The sequence below is a fragment of the Orycteropus afer genome, unplaced genomic scaffold, assembly GCF_000298275.1.
Source record: "Orycteropus afer afer isolate SDZICR_OR568_19922 unplaced genomic scaffold, OryAfe1.0 scaffold00188, whole genome shotgun sequence".
NCBI lineage: Eukaryota > Metazoa > Chordata > Mammalia > Tubulidentata > Orycteropodidae > Orycteropus > Orycteropus afer.
Window position 1 is genome coordinate 5,906,260 of NW_006921775.1, and position 27,709 is coordinate 5,933,968.

At 41.4% G+C, this 27,709-nt stretch overlaps 1 protein-coding gene across 1 annotated transcript in view; it reads left to right on the forward strand.

Moving 5' to 3' along the window:
- The window catches only part of GRK7 (G protein-coupled receptor kinase 7), a 44,926-nt gene extending 18,450 nt beyond the window's left edge, over positions 1-26,476 (forward strand). Inside the window, exons 3-4 of the mRNA XM_007947533.2 lie at positions 16,342-16,616; positions 26,140-26,476. Of these exons, the coding sequence (XP_007945724.1) occupies positions 16,342-16,616; positions 26,140-26,476 (612 nt within the window). The remainder of the gene's footprint in view (positions 1-16,341; positions 16,617-26,139) is intronic.
- Positions 26,477-27,709: the final 1,233 nt, after the last annotated feature.

Here is a 27,709-nt window from a genome sequence, read left to right on the forward strand (position 1 = left end):
TTTTTTATATGTTTCCTGCATCATTCAATATTTTGCCCATAGAATCTTTCAATATTGCAACTCGAAGCTTGAAATTTTTCTTCAGTTCTTTCAGCTTGAGGAATGCTGAATGTGTTTTTCCCTTTTGGTTTTCGAGCTCCAGGTCTTTGCACATTTCATTATAATAATTGGCTTTTTCTTCTCAAGCCGCTCTTTGAAATCTTCCGTTCAGTTCTTTTATCTTGTCATTTCTTCCATTTGCTTTAGCTATTCTCCATTCAAGAGCAACTTCTAGAGTCTCTTCTGACATCCATTTTGGTCTTTTCTTCCTTTCCTGTCTTTTTACTTTTGTGTGTGTGTGTGTGTGTGTATGATTTGGGTGAAAGTTTACAGAGCAAATTCATTTTCCATACAGCAGTTCATACACATTTTCATACACATTCTTCTGGTCTCATAGTCATATAGGCTGAGGATTGCATGGTGTACCAGTCCCTTGGACTACTTGTTTCCATGCATCTTTGGTTTTCTTCATTTTTCTTTGCTCTGGATGAGGAGAGACCCATTGTTGCATCTAGATGGCTACTTGTGAGCTTTTAAGATCCCAGTTGCTACTCACCAATAGGATGTGGAACAATGTTTTTGTGTAGTATGTTATGCAGATTGAGCTTGATGTCCCCTCTGAGGCAGTAAATCTTAACGGAAGCAGATTGCCTGGTCTTCTTTCTGCAGAGTGGCTGGTGGATTTAAACCACCATCTGTCTGGCTAAGGGCTATACCACCAGAGCTCCTTGGTGAGGGAGATAGAACTTAATAAAATAACCACTCAAAAGAATGTAAATTTTCAATTATGGCAAATGCTATGAAAAGTCATATGTGGGACTCTCAGAGGAGTATTTGGCTTAATATATGAGGATTAGAAAGTTAACATAAGGAAAATACAGTGTACTTGGTATCAAAATGATGGATAAGAATATATTCAGCAAAGTCATTGGGACGCTGTCTTAAATTGTGTTCCCTGGAAACAGATTTTGACAGATATTAGCCTCCAGAAGGTTTATTAGGGAGAGCCTTCATGAGATACATCTTTGAAGAAAGCAGAATTGGGCAAAGGGAGGAATTGGCTTAAATTAGGTGGGAACTAAGACCTCAGCCATTTCTTCAGGGAGTTCTGGATTTGGGATGATCCTTCAGAGTAGTTATAAATTAAGGCAGGGTCCAGGGTTTGCATCCCCACATGAGATAGTTCTTGTCATTTGGCAGCTGTTGGAAGAGGCTATAAGTTTGGGCAAGCTTATACCTGCTACAGGAAGCCATTCCCAGGAGGGGTGCAGCTGTTGACCAAAATCAGTCAATGGTCCTAACTTTGGCTGGCTATGTAATTTGTGGGGCTTCTTGATCAAATGTCAGGAAAAAAGCTTTCTCTCCTTTCTTCCATGGTCTCCTTCTAGACTCATCTTTTTTGTTGTTGTTGTTTTTAATTTATTGCTGTTTAATGCTGTACTTCCTCAGGCACGGAGATATAGGGATGGAGGCGTGGAGTGTATGGCTGCCTTGTGATTGGACATGCAGAGAGCACAACAGTAGCGGGCTGGGTGGAGGCAGAGAAACACACAGAACCCATCTTGTCCTGGGGAGGCAAGCAGGTGGCAAGAGGTGGGACCAGTGTATGAGCAGAGGTTCTGAGCACCTCCAGCCTCCCACTCCCATACATGCTTCATTGTCTCACTAACCAAGAACAATGTCAAAGATAAACTATTAAGAATATCAAGATGTTCACCATAAAGTATTAACCCCTCAGCTTAGGACCCCTTCTGAGAGATGGGCCCTGGGTGACTGTACTGGTCACATGCTCATGAAGCCAGCCCTGGTTTCAGTGTAGGGTAGAAGCCTAGGAGCTAAGAGGGGATCTGGGCAGAGTACCACAGTATTCACCATAGGTAGGGAGGAGCGTTTCAGGTGATGGGAACAACCAGTGCAAAGTACCTGTTGCTTTGGGGAAAATGAAAGGAAATGAAATGAAAGGCACAAAGCAAGAGGAAATGTGGTTGAAATGAAGCTGGAGAAGTGGACAGAGGCCAAACCAAACTTTTGATTTTGCCTAAGAGCACTGGAAAGCCTTTGAAAGGATTTAATCAAGGAGGTGACATGCTTAGAATTTTGTTTTGAAAAGATTACTATGGCTGCAATGAGGAGAACAAATTAGAGGAATTCAGAGAGATCATGATCACTTGTAATCCAGGTGAGTGAGGATGGTTTGCACCGCAGAGGAAGTGGTGGAAACAGAGCACAACAGATGGACCTGGGAGAGATTTCAGAAGGAAGAAGGCTCAGTGATGGTTTGGAGATGGGGAGAGGGAGAAAAGAAGTGTCACGGATGGTTTATGGGGAGGAGTTGTGTCAAAGACACAGACTAGGACTTCAGTACAAAGAGAACCAGGCAAACAAATCCCCGCCTTTAAAAATCCCGAGGAGATGAAAGAGACCAACAAGTAAATGGACATTGACAAAATGGTGTGATCAGGCTTATGTGAGTCCAGTACACAGGAAGGGCATCTGGCCCAACATGGGAGTCGGGAAGGGCTCCCAGGACAAAATGGTGACCAAGTTGGGACTTTAAAGGCAAGTAGAAGCCAAGCAGGTGAAGAAGAAGGAGAAGAGTAGGCTAAGCAAAAGGATTAGCTTATGTCGTTTCTCAATGGACAATGATTTTGTCTCCAAGGGAACATTTGATGATGTCTGGAGACATTTTTGGCTGTTGTGACTGGGGAGGTACTACTGGCATCTAGTGGGCAGAGGCCAGGGATGCTGCTAAACATCCCACAATGCACAGCATAGTCACTCCTCCAGTGATCCAGCCCACAATGTCCATAATGCTGAGGCTGAGAAACCCTGGCCTAGGTAAGGCCTGGAAAGGGAGGGGGTTTGCAATCACAGAACTGAGTGGCTCTGCAGCTGCCTAGAGTGTGGACTCATGGGGTGGAAGGAGTGGCAAAAGGATACAACTTGAGAATCCAGCAGAGGTCAGGCCCTGTGGGGCCAGAGGAGTCAGACAAGGGCACTTGAATTTGTTGCCAAAAGTACTTGGGAGCCATTGAAGGCTGTTAGGCAGGAAAGTGACAAAATGAACCTTGGAAGGACTGTCAGGAAGAGGAGTTGGGATGAGCATAAAAGCAGAGGAGTGAAGCAGAGAACTGGGAACTGGGAGGGGACAGCCCGTTATCCAGTGGAGTTGTGGGAGTGAAGAGAGAGAGAGAGAGAGAGAGCCAGCAGGCTTGCAGGGTGAAGCGGTGGGCACTGTCATGGAAGATGATGAGGTCCAGGGACCAAAAGGTTGTCACATCATCTAATTTAGTTTAGTTATATGTTAGAAGCTGAGAGCATCCATTCAGATCATTTGCAGCTGATGAAAGATGATACTCAGTATAAGGAGATGGAAGGTTCTGCTGCTCACTCTGGCTACTGTGGACAGTGTGTAGGTGGTGTCTTCTCTCCCTATGCCATTTGGACCATATTCTCCTAATTGGCACAGAGACTACACATAGGCTGGCCACAGCCCTGTGCCTGACCCCGGCAAGTCAGGCTTCTCCCCTGAGCCTGGTTAATACCACTGCCTCCTAGGAGTGATGAGCGGATTAAGAAACAAGGTAAATAAATACCTAGCAGAGGGCCAGTCACAGGGTAGGCACTCAAGAAATGATTGCTATGATTATTCTACAGGCAGCCTAGTGCCAGACCCTTAGTCACAATCACCCGTTGCTCCTCAGGGTGACCTTTGCAGCTGTACTTTGTTCTCTGGGAGGCGCAGGAAGTTGGCAGGACCCCAGCACCACAGCCTGATGGGCAGTGGGCGAGGGAGCGGTTCTGCCCACAGCAGCGCCTGGCAGGCACACCCAATTGCCTTGCTTCTGTGTAGCCACATAGAGTTTCATTTGTTGTTCTGAGCATCTTAGAGGCACCATGGAAAATATGCTTTAGCCTACTGTGATATAGATTCATAGAACATGAACCACCAAGAACACGCCTCCCTGAAAGAATCGTAACTATTGATCTCTGATGATGAGGAGAATCACTTCAACCGAATGGAGTCTTACAGGCTCCTGGGTTTTTCTTTTTTTGTGGCCACCCTGCCCAAAACAGGCAGGACCCAAGCATGGTGACCAGGAGCCCAGCAAGGATACGAGCTCCCCTGGTAGTTTCTAAATTGCACCTCCCTCCTCAATTCCAAGATGAATAGACATTCATAGTGGCCAGGCATCAGCAGAAATGCCTTCCCCTCTTTTGGCCAGCTACTCCAGTCAGGCGCCTTTCCTATTTGTGGTGCCTCAGAATGTCATTCTGTGCCTTGTCTGCTGCCACCTTGGACTTGTGCCACTGACGCAAGTGTCCCCTTCTGCCTCCACTTGCCTACATCTCTGTGTATACCGCTCTTGAAAAAGATCTTGGGCCATAGTGAGTGAATAGAAACTGCTCAGTGGCTCCCCCCTTCAAGTGGTGCCCAGGGCATGCGCCATAGCTCCCATGCCTTGCATATGCCTCTGATGATGATAATAGCCACTAACACCTATTGCGGACCTGCTCTGTGCCAGGAATTTGGGAAGCACTCAATCAGTTTTATTGCTTCCATCCTCACTATAGGTCTATGAGGTAAGAGCTATGAGGCTCCGGGAGGTTGAGTAACGACAGGGGTCATCAGCTCATAATCCGGAGGGTTGGACCGCAGCCAACTGGCGCCAGTGTCGGAGCACTGCGCCCCAAACTGTATAGCTGGAGATGGAATTATTGCAGGAACCCTTCTTTTTGAGCCCCTGTGGGGGATCTCTGAGTCATGTCTCCTCCCAGGGATGTCAGGTTGAGCAAGAGGCCAGTCTCCGTTGAGACTCTCCTCCCCGCCCAGGAAGTGGCTGGCAGGAAAGGATCAGGTGCCAGGCGAGGAGCGAAATGCAGGCCCCGGCTACAGCGGGGCAGAGCACAAGGGCGGAGCCTCGGAGCTAAGTCCCCTGGGGTATGAGGGCTGCATTCCTCCGAGGTCTGCAAAGGCCACCGCTTAAAGGCGCAGAGGAGCAGCTGGGAACGAGAACAAAGCGGCCAGGCCCCCCTCGGAGGAAGGAAGGAGTGAGCCCCAGGAAACAGCTGATAGCGCTAAGCTCAGCTTGTTTTTTCCCCCTGCTCAACAGTTCTCCTGCCACGGCAAACAAAAGATGTACATTCTGATTCCCTCTTCTGTTTGGATTGTGCTGTCAACTGGATCTCGTTTGTGATGAGCTGTGGGGAAAGAGGCATCCGCGGGCGGTTTCTGGCTCCGCTTGCCAGTTTACTCGGCCGCCGCCGCCGGGGAACGCAGAGCGCTTCCTCTTCTGCTGCTTTCTTCCCTCCCGGTCACCAGATCCAACCTGGCAACGCCACTCCACACAGGAGACGTGAAACGGGCATTTCATTTAATGATGGAATTTTAAATTGCCAACTTTTCAGGCTTAGTAGGAGCTGGAGGTTTACGGGTGTCTGGAGGGTTTGACCTTGAAGCGCACACATTTTCATAGACACGTAAAACTAATTAACATGTCAGTTGTGTGCTTACTCAGATCCATTGAAAGGTCGCTCCTTGTCCTCCTCACTGTGCAGAGCCTCAATGGGACTGCGCAGAGTACAGAGCTCATCCAGCCTGGGCCTTATCACTAAGGTTCCCAGAGCCCAGCGATGGGAGACAACAACTACAGACTCCGTGAAAACAAGCATCCAATAGTGAGAATAATAAATACAGGGACGTCTGCGCAGGTTTGACAGGCTGGCTCTGATCTTAATCCGTCCGCAGGGTGCCCACCTTCCTCAAAGCCTGAACACCTGTAGGTGATAGATGACCCTGATGAGGCTAAGCAATCCTAGGGCCATGACTGTGGTAGATGGACCATTTGCTTCTCTGCTGCGCTGGGGAGAGGGAAGGGTGTGGACGCTGCCCTGTCTTCCTAATACAGGATCTGATGCTTGATGGGGTTCAATGCTGGGCATCCTTTGCTTTGTCTGACCAGGTACTGACTATGTGGGTCTGCCAAAGGGCACTATAAAACCAAAAACAAAACAAGGGGGGTGGGGGTGGGAAAGGGGCACACACATACACCACTGCACTAAGAGTTCTGTTACCACTGACACTTGGATGGATGATCCTGGCCATTGCAGTTCCAGTCCCGGGAGATTGAAAAAGACTTGTTTGATGCCTCAGAGATAGATGCCCCAGGCTCTTGGTAACTGCAGGAGTTAAATGGAGCTAGAGCTGTGAGAGGTCAGCGTGGCTGGACCCTGCCCCATGCTGCTTGGAGCGTTCTCTCCTCCCACTCCACTCTGAGGAGGCAGTTCACATGCAGAAGACAAATGGCATAAAGGGCAGGCAATTAATTTTTTCAGCTGGAGGCTGCAATGGAATGTGGGTGCTTAGACTCTGGCCTGAGCCTCTAGTTCCCTTCTTCTCCTCAGTGAAATATCTCCACTCTTCAAGGAGGTGGTGCCCTTCAAAATTCTATTACTGGCATTTTCTGTTTGTAGGGTCAACAGGTCAATTTAGTCCTGAAAATTATTTGGAATGATTCTAAGGCTACTCTGTGTGCTGTCTCATACACTTTCTACGACTAGGGGCCTAAAGTTCTATAAAGATGGTGTGACAATTCTTTGTTTATTTCCTTGGGGAAAGAGCAGGGTGGTCCTTAAGCACAGGTCAGGACTGCCTTCTCATCTCCCATCAGCCTCTGGGTGTGGAGTAGCCCAGCCAGTCTGATGAACAGGGATTTCAGACAAACAAAGGGGACCTATTAGGAAAGGAGGGAGGGAAGCATTTTGAGCAAATGGATCAGGACCAAGAAATCAGTATGTGGCAGGTAGGGAGAGGGAAGGAGGGGACTTTGTGGAGAGAAAAGAAATCCTGAAAGGAACTTGAAGGGATAAGAAAAAAGCTGCTTCACTTACTTCCATAGAGGCAGTAACATGTAGTTGTTAAAAGGGCAGGTCTGTGTGTAAATCCTGGGTAGATGACCTTAGGCAAGATTTAACCTCTCTGTGGTCCACTTTTCTGATCTGTAAAATGGGGACAAAACAACAGCTGTCTCAGGATTATTTTGGAAATTGAATGAGAATTTTACATAAAGCACTTGAGAAAATAGCTAGCATATAGTGAGCAATCAATAAATATTGCCCATTATTATTTTTAGTTTTTCTTATAGCATATGTGTCACAATCCTTAGTCCCCTTTCATGCTACACCTGAGCAATTGATGTTTATCCAGCATGCTGATTAGTGATCTTAGTTCTTGTTGTCGCTCACCTGTGAAATTTGCTCATTGGAAAGACACCGCAGACACAGTAAGCTCATAGTAAAGGTTGATGAGTAGACCTTATCAATCATCACTGTCTTAACCTCACCCCAGCAGAAGAGGTTGAACCAGAGAGAATCTGGACCCAGAAACACAAATCCCAACTGAAAGCTGTGGGAGGAGGTGGGAGACTCAATGAAAGATTACACACTGAATAGAGAGGCCCCCAGCCTTTCCTCACCTCAGCTCCCAGAACGTGGGTAGGCAGGCTGATACATCTCAGCTAGGCTATGGGAGGATCGTCCTCCAAGCTCAGCAGGTTCACCCTAACATTCATCAGTTGACAAGATAGACTCCCACATAGCTTCTAGTCAGCTTTTTGGTGCTTTGCTCTCAAATATAAACAATCAACGGTCATTTGTTATTTGAGGAAACCCTCCAAAATTAAAGATAGTACCAAAACAGACAGAAGAAAGAAACAGAGAAAATGGGAACAATGTAGAAAGTGAAGAGAACAATTTTTTTTTAAGTTATTTTGTTGTTATTGTTGAATATATACGGCAAAAACATACATCGAGTCTCTACTTGGACTTTTAAGTGACACTGATAACATTCTTTAAGTTGTGCAACCATTCTCACCCTCCTTTTCTCAGTGGTTCCTTTTCCATGAACATACACTCACTCCCCCCCTAAGGTTCCTATCTAATCTTTCAAGTTCCTCCAGTCAGTTTGGTCTCACCTCAATAGATCTTAAAAGATCATAATGGTGAAGGCAGACATGAAGAGAACATTTTTAAAAACTTGTCCCTGGGCAGTATAAACAGTTAAGTGTTTGATTACTAACTGAAAGGTTGGCAGTTCAAATTCACCCAGAGGTGAAAGACCACAACTATTGAAAACTCTGTGGACCCAGTTCTACTGACACAGGTGGGGTGGAGTCACAATGAGTCGCAATTGATACGATGGCAACTGGTTTGGTTTTATAATTAATATCCTCTGGGATTTAAGAGACAATATCAAACCTATGAAGCAAGAAGAGATGCAATATTTTTAAAAAATGGAGAACAAGGAGACATGTGGAAATAAACTGTGTAAATATATATATATGCAGAGCAATATGGATAAGTCTCAAAAAATTATGTTAAACAAATAAACAACAATAACAGCAACACAAAAGAACACATACATAAAATTCTGTTTAGAGGAAATCCAAGGCAAACAAAACTAATCTACAGTGTTACAAATCAGAAAGCAGTTGCCTGGGCAGCAGAAAGGAGAATTGACCAAAAAGGGGACTATGAAATTTTCTAGGTCAGTAAAAATGCCTTATAAAAAACCACATTGTTTGAGTGGTTTTTACATGTGTATATTCAATCTGCAAAATTTATTAAATTGAATATCTAAGACCTGTACACATTATTGCATATTAATTACATATTGATAAAAATCATATTTGCAGAAATGAGAAGTTCAGTAGCAAGGGTCAACTGGTCTAGCTATCAATTAACTGGAAAGAATAGAACCAACCAAAAACCAAACTCACTGCCATCGAGTCAGATCCAACTCATAGCGAACCCTCCTTGGGTTTCTGAAATGGTATCACTATGGAAGTAGATTGTGCAACCTTCCTTCCAAGGAGTGGCTGGTGAATTGAAGAGTGGCTGGTGAATTGAGGAGTGGCTGGTGGATTTGAACTGACAGCCTTCTGGTTAGCAGCCAAATGCCTTAGGCACTACGCCACCAGAGCTCCCCTAAGAACAGAAGAACGTGTTAAATGATACCACAAGGAGGGAGTCAACAAAATGCAGACTATGGGAAACTATGGTTTGGCCACAATTTTTCAACAAAAACTAACTGGGTTAAGGTAGAGGAAGACAGATGGAGGAGACACCTATATATTAAAAGAGGTTTAAGAGACATATCAGTCACATGGTATGGACTATGGACTTTATTTGGATCTCAACTTAAAGAAACATGCTGTTTAAAACTTTATAAGGCAATTGAGAAAATGTGAACAAGTCCAGGTGCTATAATTTTTAAGCAAGATAATGATACTGTGGTTGCTTTTTTATTTTTTTTTAACTGTCTTATACCACCTCAGAAACCCAAGGAGGGGTTGCTATGAGTCAGCTCTGACTCAACGACAGTGAGTTTGGTTTTTGTTTTTGGTTTTTGTATTTTAGAAATACATAATGGAATACAAATGATATGCTATCTAGGATAATCTGGGATGCAGATATAAATAAGATTGGCCATAGAAAGATCATAGTTGGAGCTGGATATGAGTTTATATTCTAGTCTCTCTTCTTTTATATATGTTTGAAATTTTCCATTATATATATATTTATCCAGCATGCTGATTAGTGATCTTAGTTCTTGTTGTCGCTCACCTGTGAAATTTGCTCATTGGAAAGACACCGATATAAGAGTTGGAGGAAAAAAATAGAGGATGTCTCCTAGGAAAAAGAAATAAAAATAAAGAGACAGAAAATGGAAAGGAAAGGTAAGAAACAAGATTTCCAAAAAGAAAGTTCAAGATTTCCAAAAAGAAAGAAGAGAGAAAATGGAAAGAAAACAATGCCTGAAAGAAATAATATAAGAACATTTTCCAAGGCTGATTGCCACTGGCTTCTGAGTCAAGGGGCCAGCCAGTAGTCAGCCCTATGATGAAAAAAAAGCCCAAACCAAAGTACATCATTGAGAAATGTTGATGTATTGGGCCACAAACTTCACGTATCTTCCCTACATTCCCTCAACTGACTCCTTTCTTGCTCTTCAGTAGTGTTGTCCAGTTCAGCCTTGGTTGCCCTCCAGTTTTGGAATAAATGAAACACCATACACCAAGGATTGTGGGATGTGCTTTCCTGGGCAGCTGCCATGGGTCTGGATGACATAGCTGGAAATACAGACAACTTAGCTCCTTGACCAATGGAAATGGGAAATAGGAGGAAGTTGGGCAAATTGATTCCCCTTCTTTGTCCTGTGGCTCCTCTTTGTGACCCTTGTGCCCAATGAACCAAAGGAGCTCTGGTGGTGTAGTGGTTAAAGCATTCGGCTGGTTGGCAGAAGGTTGGCAGTTTTAACCCACCAGCCACTCCACAGGAGAAAATGAGGTAGTCTGCTTTCATAAAGATTTATAGCCTTGGAAACCCTATTGTCTTAAAGGGTCACTCTGATGACCAACACAATAACACTAAGGAAAAGGAAGACACAGGGAAGTGCACAAGAGGTACAGACAACAAAGATAAACCCTTTTACATATACAATGCTGTGTTATCATAATAACAAACATTAATCTGCAGGTGAATAGATGGATAGACAAGCTGAATGATCATGTATGTCTAGGCAAAAGGCAATGTATCTATGGTCCTATATAAAGTTGGCAAATGATATTTCTACATATGTATTCATATGGGTTGTAAGAATGTCCATATATATAATAGAGCTAACAAGGAGCAAAGGTAGGGTAACTCCTTGACCACAACCAAACACCCTGAGGGGGCAAGTATTTGGACCTGTGGGCTCAGGACCATGGTCACAGAGAACATCAAGCTCAATTGACATAACATACTACACAAAAACATTGTTCTCCATCCTACTTTGGGAGTAGTGACTGGGGTCTTAAAAGCTTGCAAGCAGCTATCTGACATACAGCAATTGGTCTCTCTTCGTCAGAAGCAAAGGAGAATGAAGAAAATCAAAGACACATTAGTCCAAGAGACTAGTGGACCATGCAACCTCAACCTATATGACCATGAGCCCAGAAGAACTAGTTGGTACCTGGGTACCACTGTCAACGACTCAGAAAGCTATCAGTACAGGAGATCCTGGATAGAGTGGGAGAACAATGTGAAACAAAACTCAAAATCATGACAAAGACCAAGTTTACTGGTCTAATAAAGCCTGGTGAGACCCCTTAGACTATGGCCCCTAGTTACCCTTCAGGTCTGGAATTGAACTCATTCCTTTGGCTTCCAGCCAAACAACAGACAGGCATGTAGAGTGAACATTATGTCAGACAGATATACTCCTTAGAACAATCACTCATGGAAGAACACAAGGACAGTATTTGCACAGGGAGACAGAGGGCAGGAATGGATAGGAAGGAAGGACACAGGGAAGAGGTAAATACAGGGGGAAGTAGAGCCATTACTTTGTGGAGAATCACAATGTCATGAAACAAAGTGTGTATGAACTACTGTATTGAAAATGAATTTCTCCTGTAAACTTTCACCCAAAGCACAATAGAAAATTTTAAAAAAGTCACTCTGAATCAGAATCAGCTCGATGGCAGCAGGTTTGGTTTTGGCCCAAAGCAGCCAATCTGGTAACATCTGGGATTATTACCCCTTTTGCCCCATTTTTAACTCAACATTCTATTATTAAAAATTTCACACTTAGAGTAAAATTGAAAGAATTTCACAGCAAGCTTCTGTGTACCCGTTACCTAGAATTTACTATTAATTTTATTGAGATGTAGTTTAAATCACATATAATTGCCCATTTAAAGTGTGCAATAAAATAGTTTTTAATATATTCCTAGAGTTGTACAAACCTCACCACAATCTAATTTTAGACTATTTCATCACCTCAAAAGTACGTTTTAGCAATCACTCCTCATTCCACCTCTTGCAACCCTTGGCAATCACTGACCTGTTTTCTGTCTCTATAGATTTGTTTGCCTCTCCTCGAAATTTCATACAAACATAATAATACAATATGTGGTCTTTTGTGTCTGGCTTGTTTCACATAATGTTTTCAAGGTTCGTCCATTTTGTAGCATATGTCAGGACTTCATTCTTTTATATTGCCAAACAGTATCCCATAGAATACCATTAACATTTTACTAGACTCATAAATCTTTCACTTATCCATCTACCACCACTCTATGCATCCATTAATGTATCTTATTCCTTTTATGTATTTCCAAGTAAATTTACTTCCCTTTTTCCATAACTCTCACCATCTTATACATGCGAATCTCTCAAATAAAACTCTTATCACATAGCCCCTCTAAGTGCGAAGGATATTTGGGAGGTAGAACATTTTAGCTTTCTGGCCTTTATAGTAGAGGGAGGCAAGGGAAAGGGGCGACTAGAAATGGATTTTGCCACCTTGCCATACAGAGTTTCTTAATTCGATCCACATCTCTCTTGAAACCACCCCTTCCTCCACTGCATCCCACAGATCCTGTATTACAGTGATGCCATATTCCTTCAAGTTCCCTGGACATCCCACAATTTTCCTTACTTCATCTCTTGCACCCACTCATTACCTGAATAGTCTTCTTTGTATAATAACTTCATCTCTTATGATTCAGCTCAGCTGTTCCTATTAAACTCAGCTTTTCCTTTTCAGAGAAGTACCCCCAACACACACACACACACAGAGGTTTCTGTGTGCTTGTTTAACACTCCCATTATTTTATTGGATTAACCTTTCACCTGTCTGCCTCTTGCTGTTAAAAAAAGAAGAAGAAAAAAAAAAAGAAGCTCACCACCGATGAGTTGCGCATCTGACTCACAGCAACCCCTCCTTGGGTTTCCAAGGCGGTATCACTACGGATGTAGATTGCCTCTAGTTATTAGGTGCCCATCAAGCCAGCTCCAATTCATAGTGACCCTATTGTACAACAGAACAAAACACTACCCAGTCCTGTGCCAGCCTCATGATCCTTGCTATACCTGAGCACATTACTGCAGCCACTGTGCCAATCCATCTGAGGGTCTTCCCCTTTTTCGCTGACACTCCAGCTTACCAAGCATGATATCCTTCTCCAGGGAATAGTCCCTTCTGACAACATAACTGAAATAGGTGAGACGAAGCCTGGCCATTCTCCCTTCCAAGGAGCATTCGGGCTGCTGCACTTCTTCCAGGACAGATGTGTCCATGCTTCTGGTAATCCATGGTACTTTCAGCATTCTTTGCCAACACCACAACTCAAAAGCATCAACTCTTCTTCAGTCTTCCTTATTCCTTGTCCAGCTTTCCCATGCATATGAGGTGATTGAAAATACCATTGCTTATATTAGGTGCACCTTAGTCTTCAAAGAGACATCTTTGCTCTTCAGAATTTTAAAGAGGATTTGCAGCAGATTTGCCCAGTGCAATACAATATCTTGACTGCTGCTTCCATTGGTGTTGATTGTGGAACAAAGTAATGTGAGATCTTTGACAACTTCAATCTTTTCTCCATTTATCATGATGCTGCTTACTGGTCCAGTTGTGAGGATTTTTGTTTTCTTTATGTTGAGATATAATCCGTACCATAGAATGGCACTTTTAATCTTTATCAGTAAATGCTTCAAGTCATCTTCACTTTCCACAAGCAAGGTTGTGTTGTCTTCAGGTTATTACTGTATCTTCCTCCAATCTTGGTGCCATGTTCTTCTTCATACAGTCCACCTTCTCAGATTATTTGTTCAGCATACAGATTGAATAAGTATGGTGAAAGGATATAACCCTGGTGCACTCTCTTCCTGATTTTAAGCCGTGCAGTATCCCCTTGTTTTGTTCAAACAACAGCTTCCAACAGCTTCCTGGTTTATGTACAGGTTCCTCATGGGCACAATTAAGTGTTCTGGAACTCCCATTCTTCTCAATGTTATCTATAATTTGCTGTGATCCACACAATCAAATGCTTTTGCATAGTCAATAAAACACAAGTAAACATCTTTCTGGTATTCTTTGCTTTCAGCCAACATCTGTCTGACTCAGCAATGATATCCCTTGTTCCACACCCTCTTCTGAATCCATCTTGCATTTCTGGAAGCTCCCTGTCAATATACCGCTGCAACCACTTTTGAATTATCTTCAGCAAAATTTTACTTGCATATGATATTAATGAAATTGTCAGACTGCCTCTGTTGTTGTTGTTGTTAAGTGCCATTGAGTCGTTTCTGACTCATAGCGACCCCATGCACAGCAGAACGAAACACTGCCCGATCCCGCGCCAGCCCCACAATCCCTGCTATACTTGAGCCCATCATCGCAGCCACTGTATCAATCCATCTCGTTGAAGGCCTCCCCCTCTTTCGTTGACCCTCCACCCTACCAAGCATGACATCCTTCTCCAGGGAATGGTCCCTTCTTACAACATGACCAAAATAGGTGAGACGAAGTCTGGCCATTCTTGCTTCCAAGGAGCATTCTGGCTGCACTTCCTCCAGGACAGATCTGTTAGTTCTTTTAGCAGTCCATGGTACTTTCAGCATTCTCCGCCAGCACCACAACTCAAAAGCATCAACTCTTCTTCGGTCTTCCTTATTCATTGTCCAGCTCTCACATGCATATGAGGCGATTGGAAATATCATGGCTTGTGTCAGGCGCACCTTAGTCCTCAAGGAGATATCCTTGCTCCTCAGCACTTGAAACAGTTCCTTCGCAGTTGACTTTCCCAATGCTACACGTCGTCTAATGTCCTGACTGCTGCTTCCATTGGCATCGATTGTAGAACCAAGCAACGTGAATTCTTTGACAACCTCAATCTTCTCTCCATTTATTGTGATGCTGCTCATTGGTCCAGTTGTGTGCCTCTACAAGTCTCTAAATCCTCATGGGAAGAGACAAGGGCTTCCATGTCTTCCTATCCCTGGAACTCACTAGAGAGCACACCACATGGTAAAAGCTCAAGAAATGTTTGTTGGGTAGTAAATAGAAAATGCCTAGCCCATATCTTTGTTTATTTAGCAAACATTTTGTCAGCATGCATCAAGTCTGAGGCCCTGTGGTAAGTGCCTGGGTTTGGATATAAGATGAGCAAGATTTAAAACCAAACAATAGTTTAGGTTAGCTAGAATGTCTGCCTTGAGCAGCATGCTTTTTTAGGTTCTATCTCTATGGGATCAAATTGACAATAGCAACTCAAAGAATTCATTAGGAACCTTAGGGCCAGTCAGTTTATGTTAATGGAGAGGGAACAACTCAGAAAAGAAGGGTTAGAATGGTTGCACAACTCAAAGAATGTGATACTGTGGAAACTTGGTATGTGTATTGCTGCGTATATTCTCAACAACAACTACAAAATTAATTGCTTTTAAAAAAAAGAAGAAGAAGAAGAAAGAAAGATGAGTAGGACTACATCCTGAACCTCAAAGGAATCTACAGGACCCTTTTGTTTGGGCAAATATGAAACTAGACAAGACGCCAGGATGACAGATGTAAACTAGAGCTGTCCTGGGCAAACCGGAACATGGAGTCACACAAATTATATACCAGCTTCTATGAAAACAGCATTGCCATGCTGACTCATGCACAGTCTGTCAGACCCTGCTGACTTCTAGAAATTTATTGTACAGGTCAATTACTCAATTACTCCTCACTATTGCATGGGTCATTTTTGTTCCTTCATTGTTGTTATCCATGTAGAAATGATTCATGAAATTTAATGTTTATAAGACATTACAGACATTGTGGGCATAGGTAAATATATTAAGGCAATGAAACAGAGAAAAAAAAAATCACTTAATGAACAGCTAAACACTTCCCAACCTTTTTATTTTTAATTGAGATTAAATTCACATAGCATAAAATTAACCATTTCAAAGTGTACAGTTCAGTGGCATTTAGTACATTCACAGTGTTGTGGAACCACTACCTCTATCTAGTTCCAAAGCATTTTCATGACTCCCAAAGGATACCCCATACCCCATACTCACTAAGCAGTCACACCTCATTCCCCCTCACACACACACAAGTCTGGCAATCAATAAGCTACTTTCTGTCTCTATAGATTTACCTATTCTGGATAGTTTATATAAATGGAATCATACAATATGTCACCTTTTGTGTCTGGCTTCTTTCACTTAGCATAACAATTTTAAGGTTCATCCACATTGTAGTAAGTATTAGTACTTCATTCCTTCTTATGGCTGAATAATATTGAGTTATATAGATATACCATATTTTGTTAATCCATTCATTAGTTGATAGACATTTGTTTTAACCTTTTGGCTATTATGAATAATGCTGCAATAAATGTTCATGTACAAGTATTTGTTTAAATACCTGCTTTTTCGTTCTTTTGGATATATACCTAGGAGTGAGTAAAATTGCTTGGGATGTTACAGGCTGGAACCAATGGTTATATGGCTCCTGAAATCCTAATGGAAGAAGTGAGTTATTCCTATCCTGTTGACTGGTTTGCAATGGGATGTAGTATTTATGAAATGGTTGCTGGACGAACACCATTCAAAGATTACAAGGAAAAGATCAACAAAGAGGAACTAAAACAAAGAACCCTGAAAGAGGAGGTCAGATTCCAGCATGATAACTTCACTGAAGAAGCAAAAGATATTTGCAGACTCTTCTTGGCTAAGAAACCAGAGCAACGCTTAGGAAGCAGGTAAGCTACCACATAGCAGAGATGATTATTGTCAGCATTATCCACAGTCATTTGGGGAATGCTTTGGGTTAGTGATAAAGCCTTGGAATTACATAGTATTGTCATTTTCCTGTTATTTGCATATTGTATGGTTGAACGTTTCCAATATTTTCAAATGCTATGAGCATTTGCTATTGGACATTCTCAAAAGATATCTTTTAGTGTGAAAAAATGAGATGTAAAACAGCATACATGAAAGAGAAGAGTATATAATTCATATTTGTTGTATAGTTTTAAGTCATCATCATTCATAGTCAAAACTCAATACTACATAGAATATTTTGAGGAGAGTATACAAGGAATATATAGGGTTGGTTGCCTTGAGGAAGAAAAATAGGGGTTTGGGAACACGAATGAAAATGAGCCTTTCTCTATACACCCTTTTTGTCTTTTGAATTTTGAACCATGTGACTAAATTATCTATGAAAAAGTAAGTTAAATTTGATTGTCATAACTCCAGAAAACTATTCCTCTTTCTAAATTCTCCATAAAAATATTGTCAACCTGTCAACAGATATTTAATGAGTATATATGATGTTGCCACCATGTTATGTACAGTTGAAATTAATTTTTAGGAAAGCTGTTTTATTGCTAATATGAAATAAAAACATATTTATCAATGCTGCATGCATACTTATATATATTATAGAGCATATACAGGGCACAGTTATAAAAACTACTTAGACATCAGGAATGAACTATTGGACATGAAGGCTACAGACCACAGTCTCAAGGGACATCTAGGTCAGTTGATGAAACACAATTCATACGGATAATGTTCTACAATCTGTAAGTAGTGTCTGGGGTCTAAAAAGCTTGCAAGTGGCCATTTAAGAAGCAGCTATTGGTCTCTTCCTGCCTGGAGCAAAGGAGAATGAAGAAAACCAAAGACTCAAGGAAGTAATTAGTCCAAAGGACTAATGGCCCACAAGAACCACAGCCTTCTCTAACCTGAGACCAAAAGAACTAGACAGTGCCTGGCTACCACTACTAACCACTCTGACCAGGACCACACTAGAAGGTCCCTGTTAGAATGAGTAGAAATATAGAACAACAACAACAAAAGAAAGACCAGATTTAATGGTTTAAAAGAGACTGGAGGAACCCTTCAGACTATTGCCCTAAGACAACCTTCTAACTTGAAACAGAAGTCATTTCCAGAAGCCACCTCTCAGCCAAACAATAGACAGGCCTATAAAATAAACAAAACACTCATGAAGAATGTGTTTCTTAGAACCATCAACCATGTGAAACTGAAAGGGCAACATTTGCCCAAAACCAAAGATGAAAAGGCAGGGAAATCAGATGAATGGAAACAGGAAAGTCAGGAAAGAAATGGGGAGACCAGTATCATGGACCAATTTGTGTATGAATTATTGATTGGAAAACTAATTTATTACATAAACTTTCACCTAAAGCACAGTAAATATTTTTTAAATTAAGATGAAATAATAAGATCAAGATACTGTGTATCAGCACTTCATTTCTTTTTATTGCCAAATAATATTCCATTGTATAAACATATATCACATTTTATTTATCCATTTATCAGATAGTGGACATTTGGGTTGTTTCCACTTTTGGCTATTATGAATGCTACTATGGACAATTCTTTAACAAGTTTTTGTGTAGACATATGTTTTATTTCTCTTGGGAATCCTGGGATTGGAATTGCTGGGTAATATGGTAACTATGTTTAATCTTTTGTGGAACAATTTACTCTTAAATCTTCCAAAACAGGAGACTCTAGAATAAGGCTGCCTTAGCTCAAAATGTTTGAGTATTTTCAAGACATTCAAGCTTTTAATTTTTTGCTTGATATTTTGAAGTAACAGCAACAAAAAATTTTAATTTACTTTTACTAACTCTTAAAGCATGACAGAAAATCAGACTAACTATTTTGAAATTAGATGAAACTCTGCATTTGTGTACAGGTCAAATATGAAAACCTATTTTCCTATGTAGAATCCCAAACTTGTTGTGCTAATAAATTTAGGATAAGCTGTGTTATGATAACAAGCAAACTCCAAATTCTTCCTAAAAACAAAATAGTTTCTTTCTCATTCATACAAGTCAATTACGGGTTCAGTAGTTCTCCAGGGTACTGCCTTCTGAGCAGCGACTCAGGGATCCAGCCTGCTTCCATCTCACACCTACCTTGGAACTGTGACTTCTGGTTGCTGTATGAAGAAAAGAGAACGATGGGGCATGTTGAAGTCCCAGTGTGGTACAAATGGTTAAATGCTCTGCTATTAACCAAAAGGTTGGTGGTTTAAGTCTACCCAGAGGTGCCCTGGAAGAAAGTCCTCGTGATCTGTTTCCAAAAAATCAGCCATTGAAAACCCTATGGAAAAAACCTTGCTCCTCATCCTACATTGGTGAGTAGCAACTGGAGTCTTAAAAGCTTCAAGTGGCCAGCTAAGATACAGCTAATGGTCTCCTATCATCGGAAGCGAAGAAGAGTGCAAAAACGCAAGGGCATTTTGAAGCAATCATCCCTCAGGCATGATGACCCTAGAGACCAGAAGAACTAGATGGTGCCTGACTACCAATGCCAACCACTCAGGAAAAGATCAAATCTGGAGATCGTGGATAGAGTGGGAGGAAAAACATGGAACAAAATAAAAAAACTTGATAATGACCAGAAATACTGGTCAGATGGAGTCTGGTGAGACCCCCAATACTATGGTCCTGGGATACATTCTGGGCTTGGAATAAAACTCACTACCTGGGGCTGGCTTTCAGCCCAATAGTAAATAAGATGTACATGCAGACCACTCAACCCAGGGTGACACACCCACATACTCTATGGAAATGCATCCCTTGGAACAATTGACCACAGGGCACCAGATGGGCAACATTCACATGGTGGTAATGCAGGACAAACAGGGTACATGACTTTGAGGGGCACAGGGGGAAGTTTACTGAGCAGGGAGGGGAGGAGACTGGGTAAATGTTGGACATGTTAAATGGGGAATGAAACTAAATGTACACGTAATGTTGAATGTAAAACAAATTCTTAAAATGAAAATTTAAAAAAGAAACCCTATGGAGCACAGTTTTACAGTCTTACAGAATCAACAGCAATTGGTATGGGCCAACTGGTATGTTGTGCATGGGGTTGCTTTGAGTCAGAAGCGACTCGACAGCACCTAACAACAACATTTTACTGCCTCAGTTGGTTAGTTAGTCTGTTGGCCAGAACTCATCTGGTGTCCTGCATAACTTTGAGGGGGGCTTGTTAGTGTTATCTTCTGTTTGCCCAGAAAGAGAGGAGAATAAGGTGTGGTGACTACTGACAGTCTCTACTGTCTTGATCATCAGCGTCTCTCAAGAGTATCAGAGAGCACATGAACAGTGGCAGAGTCAGTAGGGAAAGCTGACAGTCTCTTTAGATGACTTCCCTGAAAGGAACACCATCCACTTGGATGCTTCCATTCATGTGTGTTTGATTGCAAATCTGTCTCAATATTTATTATTACTATTGTTATTGTGGAATGATATATATGTATTTATGTGTGTATATGTACATGTATATGTACAAATTATTTGATATTTCAGTGATCTTCACATGAACTGTTCAGTGGCTTTAGTTATGTTTATCATGTGGTTCAACCATCACCCTTATCCATTCTCAAATTTTTCCTTCATCTTTTATCTCAATGCTTGATAAGCATACTTTGCATTTATAAAATGAAATATTTACAAACTTCTTTAGGAAAACACCACCTTACAGCACTAGATCATTGCTTGAGTCAGCTTCATCAAGCAAAGCCTTTTCATAAAGCATCTGTTGTTATGACTGTTTTGAATAAAGCTGTTTACAGCATTAGAGAAGAGACATATAAAAAACAGCTGTACAGTGAAAGAGAAACCTTCCAGCATTTTCATTCCAAGCCTTTGTATCTTGAAAAAAATTCATTCAAGAGAGATAATGTTTGATAAATGTAGTGCATGCCCTCCAAAACCCAGACAAATGCCTAGAGAGCACACTACACAGCCAAGCTTTCCAGTGGCCTCTCCCTGCTGCATTCACCAGCATTTGAGGTGAATTAAAAACTCTTTGTTTCAGACATCACATGCACAAAATTTCCTTCTTTGCATTTATGACTCTGTGAATTAGTTTTGCAAAGAAGCCAAATCCTCTCCAGTGTAAGTCACAGGGCTTCCAGACAGGATCGACTATAATGTTTTCCAATAGAGTAAAAGGTGAAGGCCTCTTAAGATTTCTGCAGGCTTTATGCTGATAGTGTGTCCTTTTTATCCATCAATGTAGCAGGACACCAATAAATAATCATGCACATCTCTGATGTAAATGTAGGTACTTCTTGAACACATAATATCATGCCAATACTCACTGTTCTTGGCCAACTAAATCCCATAGTTTGGGTTTCATGCATGGGTAGATGGTAACTTTTCTTAGTTTCTTGGTGTTCCTATAACAGAAATACCACAAGGGTGTGGCTTTGACAAAGAGAAATTTATTTTCTCACAGTTTAGGAGGCTAGAAGTCTGAATTTAGGAGAAGGCTTTCTCTCTCTGTTGGCTCTGGGGGAAGGTCCTTTTCTCTTTTCAGCTTCTGTTCCTCGGTTTCTTGGTGATCTCTTTGGTTGCTTGGTGATCTCCATGTAGCATCAATCTTTCCCCATTTGCCCTTGCTTGATTATGTACCTAAACTGCCTCCTTTAATATCTCAAATGTGATTGGCTTAAGATTTACTGTACACTGATATGGTTTCATTAATACAACAGAGAAAACCCTATTCCCAGATCAATTGAATCCTCAGGCATAGGAGTTAGAATTTACAACACATGTTTTTTGGGGGACACAATTTAATCCATAATATTAGCTGATATAAGAAAACCCATTGTAATCTCTGTATGTTGCAGTAACACAAGATCCTCTGTTAATGCTCTGAAATGCATTCTACTCCAGAAAGCAGGAGAAGTCTTCCTGCAGCTACCAGTTGGGTAATTATAAAAGATGTTCCCTTCATCAATGGCTTCTCCTATTTGTCCCAAAGTGCCCTGCATGATGATGGGCTAGAAGAGCCCTTCACAAAGCTGTGAGGGAAGATCGAAAAGTGAAAAATGCTTTTTCCGATTATATAACTTTGGTGAGTAAATTTTGTGTTTACTAGCGTGAACGGTCATAGTGATCACCTTGCAGTAGCCAGGACACAAGAGTAAGGAATAGAGGTGGGAAAACCTGGTCTTTCCTTGTTAGCATCAGCAACCAAAGACATATACTGAAAAAAGATAAGAGGTATAGGTCCTGCCCTAGAAAGGCAACAACTAGTTGAGGAGATGAGGAACATAAAGAAAACCTCAGTGGCTTGTGGTTCCTTTCTCTTTTGTGACTAATTGAAAAAAGGCTGCAGTCAGCCATCCCTGATGGACAAACCAAGGTCATCTGTACCTGCTTTGTTTGAGATGCTACTTGAGAACTGCTCATCCTGAGGGGAAGACTAGCCTGGCAATTCTGAGGTTGTCAAGCCCCTGGGTGGTCTCCATTTATCCAAGTTAAAACTACTCAGAATGAGTGTTAAGGAGTCCTCCTGATAAGCTCCCTGGGTAGGGGGGCAGCATTGGTTCAGTGGGAGAATTCTCACCTTCCATGTGGGAAACCCCACTTCGATTCCGAGCCAATGCATCTCATGTGCAGCCACCACGTGTCCATTAGTGGAGGCTTGCATGTCACTATTATGCTGAAAAGGTTTCACCTGAACTTCCAGACTAAGATGGACTAGGAAAAAAGCCCTGGGGATCTACTTCCAAAAATCACCCATTGAAAATGTTATGAAACACAACTGTCTGATCTTCATCCCGTCATGAAGATGGCACGAGACTCAGCAGCATTCCCTTCTGTTGTACATGTGGTCACCGTGAGTCAGGGGCTGATGAGTCATCAGTTTACAAGAACTTGACTTCTGGAAGAATGTGTTCATGCCTGAAGGCAGCACTTCGTGACTCCTGGTTCCATTCTAACTTCTTCATTGTCTGTGAAACATAAGCCTGAGGTTCATTCCTGATCTGTTATTGTTTCTGTTAGGCAATGTCGGGTTGATTTCAACTCATAGTAACCCATGTGGCAGAGTAAAACTTCACCATAGGGTAGGAGCTCTGGTAGCATAGTGCCTAAGGCACTTGACTGCTAACCAGAAGGCTGGCAGTTCAAACCCACCAGCCACTCCTCGGAAGGAAGGTTGGGCAATCCTACTTCCATAGTGATACTGCCTCGGAAACCCAAGGAGGGGTCGCTATGAGTCGGGGCCGGGCCGACTCGACGGCAAATAACAACAACAACAACAATCTTTACAGAAGCCAATTACCTGGTCTTTTTTCCTGAGGGTTCCTGGGTTCCTTCAAACTGCCAAGCTTTCAGTTAGCAGCTAACCTTTCTTTCAGTTACTTACCTTTTGTACCACCAGGGCTCCATTTCTGATCTACTTGAATGGAATTCTACCTCTATCCTTGATCTGCTACATTTAATAGCAATCTGATACCTAAAAAAGGTGAATTATCCTGTGTAAATTATATCTCTATAAACTTGACTTAAAAAAGAAAATTCATCCTTGAATCTTCAATTTATCTCAGAAACTCTTCCTCAGAGCTCTTACTGTAGAGGGTGTAAACCACACAAAGGCCAGTCAGTAAGTTCTGGTAGATGGCACACCTACATATTCCCTTCTTTCAGAGTTACAGTGAAAAAAAACAAGAAAAAGTCTAGGATGGACCTTTCTGGAAAGGGTAGGTCTGAACAGCAACCTGAGGAATGGCTGGACATCAGATGCATCCAACGAAGTATCCCTTTCCCACTATAAAATTTGATCACAGTTTTTCCTTTGAGTCCATTTTCTCTGGTTTTCTCAGGTACACAGCTATTTATGAGAGTAGAAGGAAGTAAAGAGGTTAAAAATACAAGCATGAGAGACAGACTAACCTCAGTTGTTGGTGTTTTTTTTCCCCATCTTAAAAATGGAGGTTACAATGGTAACCAGTTCATATGGTTGTTGTGATGATTAAATATAATAATGTAAGTGAAGAGCTAAATGTTGTGTTGGCAGAAATTAAGCCCTGGATAAATGGAAGCTATTCTTGTTACTGTTTTTAGTGTCATTGTAGTGTTTAGACTCTAGCCATCTTACTGGGCAGAGTTTGCTGTAGTTATCATCTGACATGGTGGGGAAGTCTCTGAAGTGGATGTATGAAGGAAGCCCCCAAACTCTTTCCTGAATACTCTTTGAGATCTCGAAAGGAAAATGTAAAAGAAAAGGCCATTGTGTGATTAATTTCTCAATTAATGTTGATTCATGATACAAACTGACTCCTTTCCAGTGGGTCCACAGGCTTAGGACCATGGTCACAAGGGACATCAAGCTCAATTGGCATAACATACTACATAAAAACATTGTTCTGCATTCTTTTCTGGTGAGTTGTGACTAGCGTCTTAAAAGCTTGGGAGCATCCATCTAAGATGCAGCTATCGATCTCTCCTCATCTGGAGCAAAGAAGAGTAAAGAAAATCAATCACACATGGAACAATTAGTCCAGAGGACTAGTGGACCATGTTAACCTCAGCCTACATGATCCTAAGACCAGAAAAGCTAGATGGTGCCCAGCTACCACTGCCAATCATTTGGAAAGGGATCAAAATAGGAGATCCTGGATAGACTGGAAGAAAAATGTGTAACACAACTCAAAATCATAAAAAGACCAGGATTATTGGTCTGACAGAGACTGGTGAAATCTCTGAGACTATGTCCCCTAGTTACTTTTTGGGCCTGGAATTGAACTCATTCCTGTGGTTTCATTTCCAGCCAAATAATAGACAGGCCTACTAGGTGAACAATTACACCAAGTAGGTACACTCCTTAGAACAAGATAGCTCAGAGGGCAAGAATGCATAGGAAAGAAGGACACAAAGAAAAGGTAACCACAAGGAGGAAGTGGGAAGAGAACTATTGCATTGTAGGGATTATAATCAAGTAACAAAACAAAATGTATATGAATTGTTGAATGGAAAATGAATTTGCTCTGCAAACTTTCACTCAAATCACATTTAAAAAAGAAAGAAAGGAATAAAGAAAAGAAAGAAATTGACTCCTTCCCAAAGGAAGACATTTTCGCTCAGACTGGAAAATCTATGCACATAAAAGAAAAATAAAACATTCTTTTTGAATCTGATACCACAAAACAAGCTGTTTTGTATTTCTTTAAAGACTGGACTTAAGAAGAACCAAGGGGAATGTGGTAGGCAGCCCTTAAGATGGTCCTAAATGGTGTCTGCCTCCTGGCAATCACACAATTGTGTAACCACTTTGCCTTATGTGTGGACTGGACTTACAACTTGCTTCTAACAAACAAAGTATGGCAGAAATGATGAAATGTCACTTCCAAGATTAGGTTATAGAGAGACTGGCATCTGACTTGGGCTCTCTCTTGCTCTCTGACTCTCTCTCTCTCTGTCTCTTTGTCTTGGATCATTTGCCCTGGAGAAAGTCAGCTGCCATGTTATAAGATAACCCTTATGGCAAGAGATGGAGGTCTGCCAATACCATTAGAGTGAGCTTGGAAGCAGCTCCCTCAAACCCCAGTCTAACCTTCAGATGAGACCACACAGTCTGACCAACAGCTTGACTGCAACCTCATGAGAGACCTCAAGCCAGAGGCACCCAATTAATTTATACCCAAATTCCTAACCCACAGAGACTGTGAAATAATAATTGTTTGTTGTTTTAAGCCGCTCACTTTGGAGTAATTTGTTATGCACCAATAGATGACTAATACAAGAGATTATGCCATTTGGAACATATTTTTCTCTTATTTCAAGGCAGATACTGGAGTAATTTCTAGCAGAGAGAAAGAAGATTTAATAATAATAACCGTAGCTTTGAGCACTAAATGTATGTTCATTCATGTTTATGTAAATTACTGATTTATTTATTTTGTCTTTAAAGAAATACTTCTAAGATGATTGTGGCAATTGGGCAGGGGGAGAAGGACTCCAAGAAATCATGTCACATGAAGAGTTAGAAGATCTGAGTGCCGTCTTTTAAAATGTGAATGGTGGTCTTGTGGGATCGGAAGTATACTCGACTTGTTCTGTGTGGTCCTGAAGGGCAGAGCAAGAGGCAATGACCAAGCAGTTTCTAGTTCCGTCTAACATTCCTGGCAAGGCTTCTATCTCTGAAAGCAGCCATGAAACACTAAGAATAAAAGACATGTCACTTGCTTGACTCTTTACAAATTACAGCTATTTGTGAAGGTTGTCTGTAAACAATGAAAATGTTACTGTCTGCATATGGTGGAATTGTGGATGATGTTAGGTTATTAGTTTTCAAAATTATTCTTTGTCATTATATTGTCTTTTCAGTTAAAATTAAACATGTAGGAAATATATGGGACATACTTTATATTCTTAAAATGTGTCCTATTTTGGTTTATTAGCTGTGTCTCAGGCTGACTGTCTTCTTTCTTCACAGAGAAAAGTCTGATGATCCCAGGAAACACCCTTTCTTCAAAACCATCAACTTTCATCGCCTGGAAGCCAGGCTTGTTGAACCCCCATTTGTGCCAGACCCATCTGTGGTTTATGCCAAAGACATTGCTGACATCGAAGATTTCTCCGAGGTTCGGGGGGTTGAATTTGATGACAAAGATAAGAAGTTCTTCGAAAGATTTGCAACAGGTGCTGTCCCCGTAGCGTGGCAGGCAGAGATTATAGAAACGGGACTGTTTGAAGAACTCAACGACCCTAACAGGCCCACAAGTTGTGGGGAGGGTAATTCATCCAAGTCTGGGGTGTGTTTGTTATTATAAATTGTAGTCTGTACCAGACAGGGCGGCAGGAGTCTCGGCTGACATAATCCTCAAGTGTCCCAAACACTTGAGGAATCTGGTGAATGAGAATTGATCAGTCAGAAGAGGTATGTCAATCACTGAACAGTTCAAAGAGCAAGCAAGCTCACCACTAGGACACGTTTTCTTTGTCCCTTCTTTCTTTCCTTTCTTTTTTTATAAATACAAGTAGAATCTCAGTTTTCCCTGAGGACTGGGAAAAAGAACATTCAGGTTTGTTTTGATAAGCTGAAAGCATAAGCCCTTCACCATTGCATCCCTGAGAATTATGCGAAGTCCTAGGAAGAGGGAATGGAACTTTGTAGTATACTCAGAAAATGAGCATTTGAAATTCTTAGTAAATGATCATTTTAGTTTGTTTTTTGCTGTTGTTATTTATATCTTTTCTTCCCTTCACCTTTCAGTATTTTTCTCATTCTGTACTTATGAAAATAATTTTGAAGCTGTAAATAAATGTTGTTGATGGTCTCCCCAGAAAAAGAAGTGAGTTACAGTATTTTGGCATTTTAGATTACAGAATAATACTCAATATCACTGACAGGTCTATTTTTATTTTTATTGTTTGGAAATAATCTACTATTATAATGTTGGAGTATTTTAAATATAAATATCCATGAAGTGAATTAAAGTGTTCTGCGAATTAATTCCTTCAAGTAACATGCAACAAATTGCCTATACATGGAATTCCATATGCTAGTAGTTCTCACACTTTGTTGTACTTTGGAATCACATAGTATCTTAGCTACCAAATGCTGCTGTAACAAAAAAATACTACAAGTGGGTGGCTCTAAAGAACAGGAATTTGTTTTCTCATTGTTCTGGAGACTGGAAGTCCAGATTCAGGGCATCAGCAAGACTCGGCTCTCTCCTTCTCCATCAGCTCTTTTACCTGCCGTGGTGCCAGTTTCTTGGTAGCTTGTAGGTATATCTTCAGATGGTCTTGGTGTTCCCCTTATGTGTGTTTCTGTGTCTGTTCTGCTCTTTTTATAAGATGCCATTCAGAAAGGAGTAGGTTTAGAACCCATTCTATTCTTGTATGGTCTCATTAACACAACAAAAGAACACCTCTTTTCCAGACAGGTAGAATTCACAGATATAGGAGTTAGGACTTTCATATATATTTTCAGGGAACACAATTCAACTCATGACACCTAACAATCTTAATACTAAGGTCTGGTTTCCACCTCAGCTATT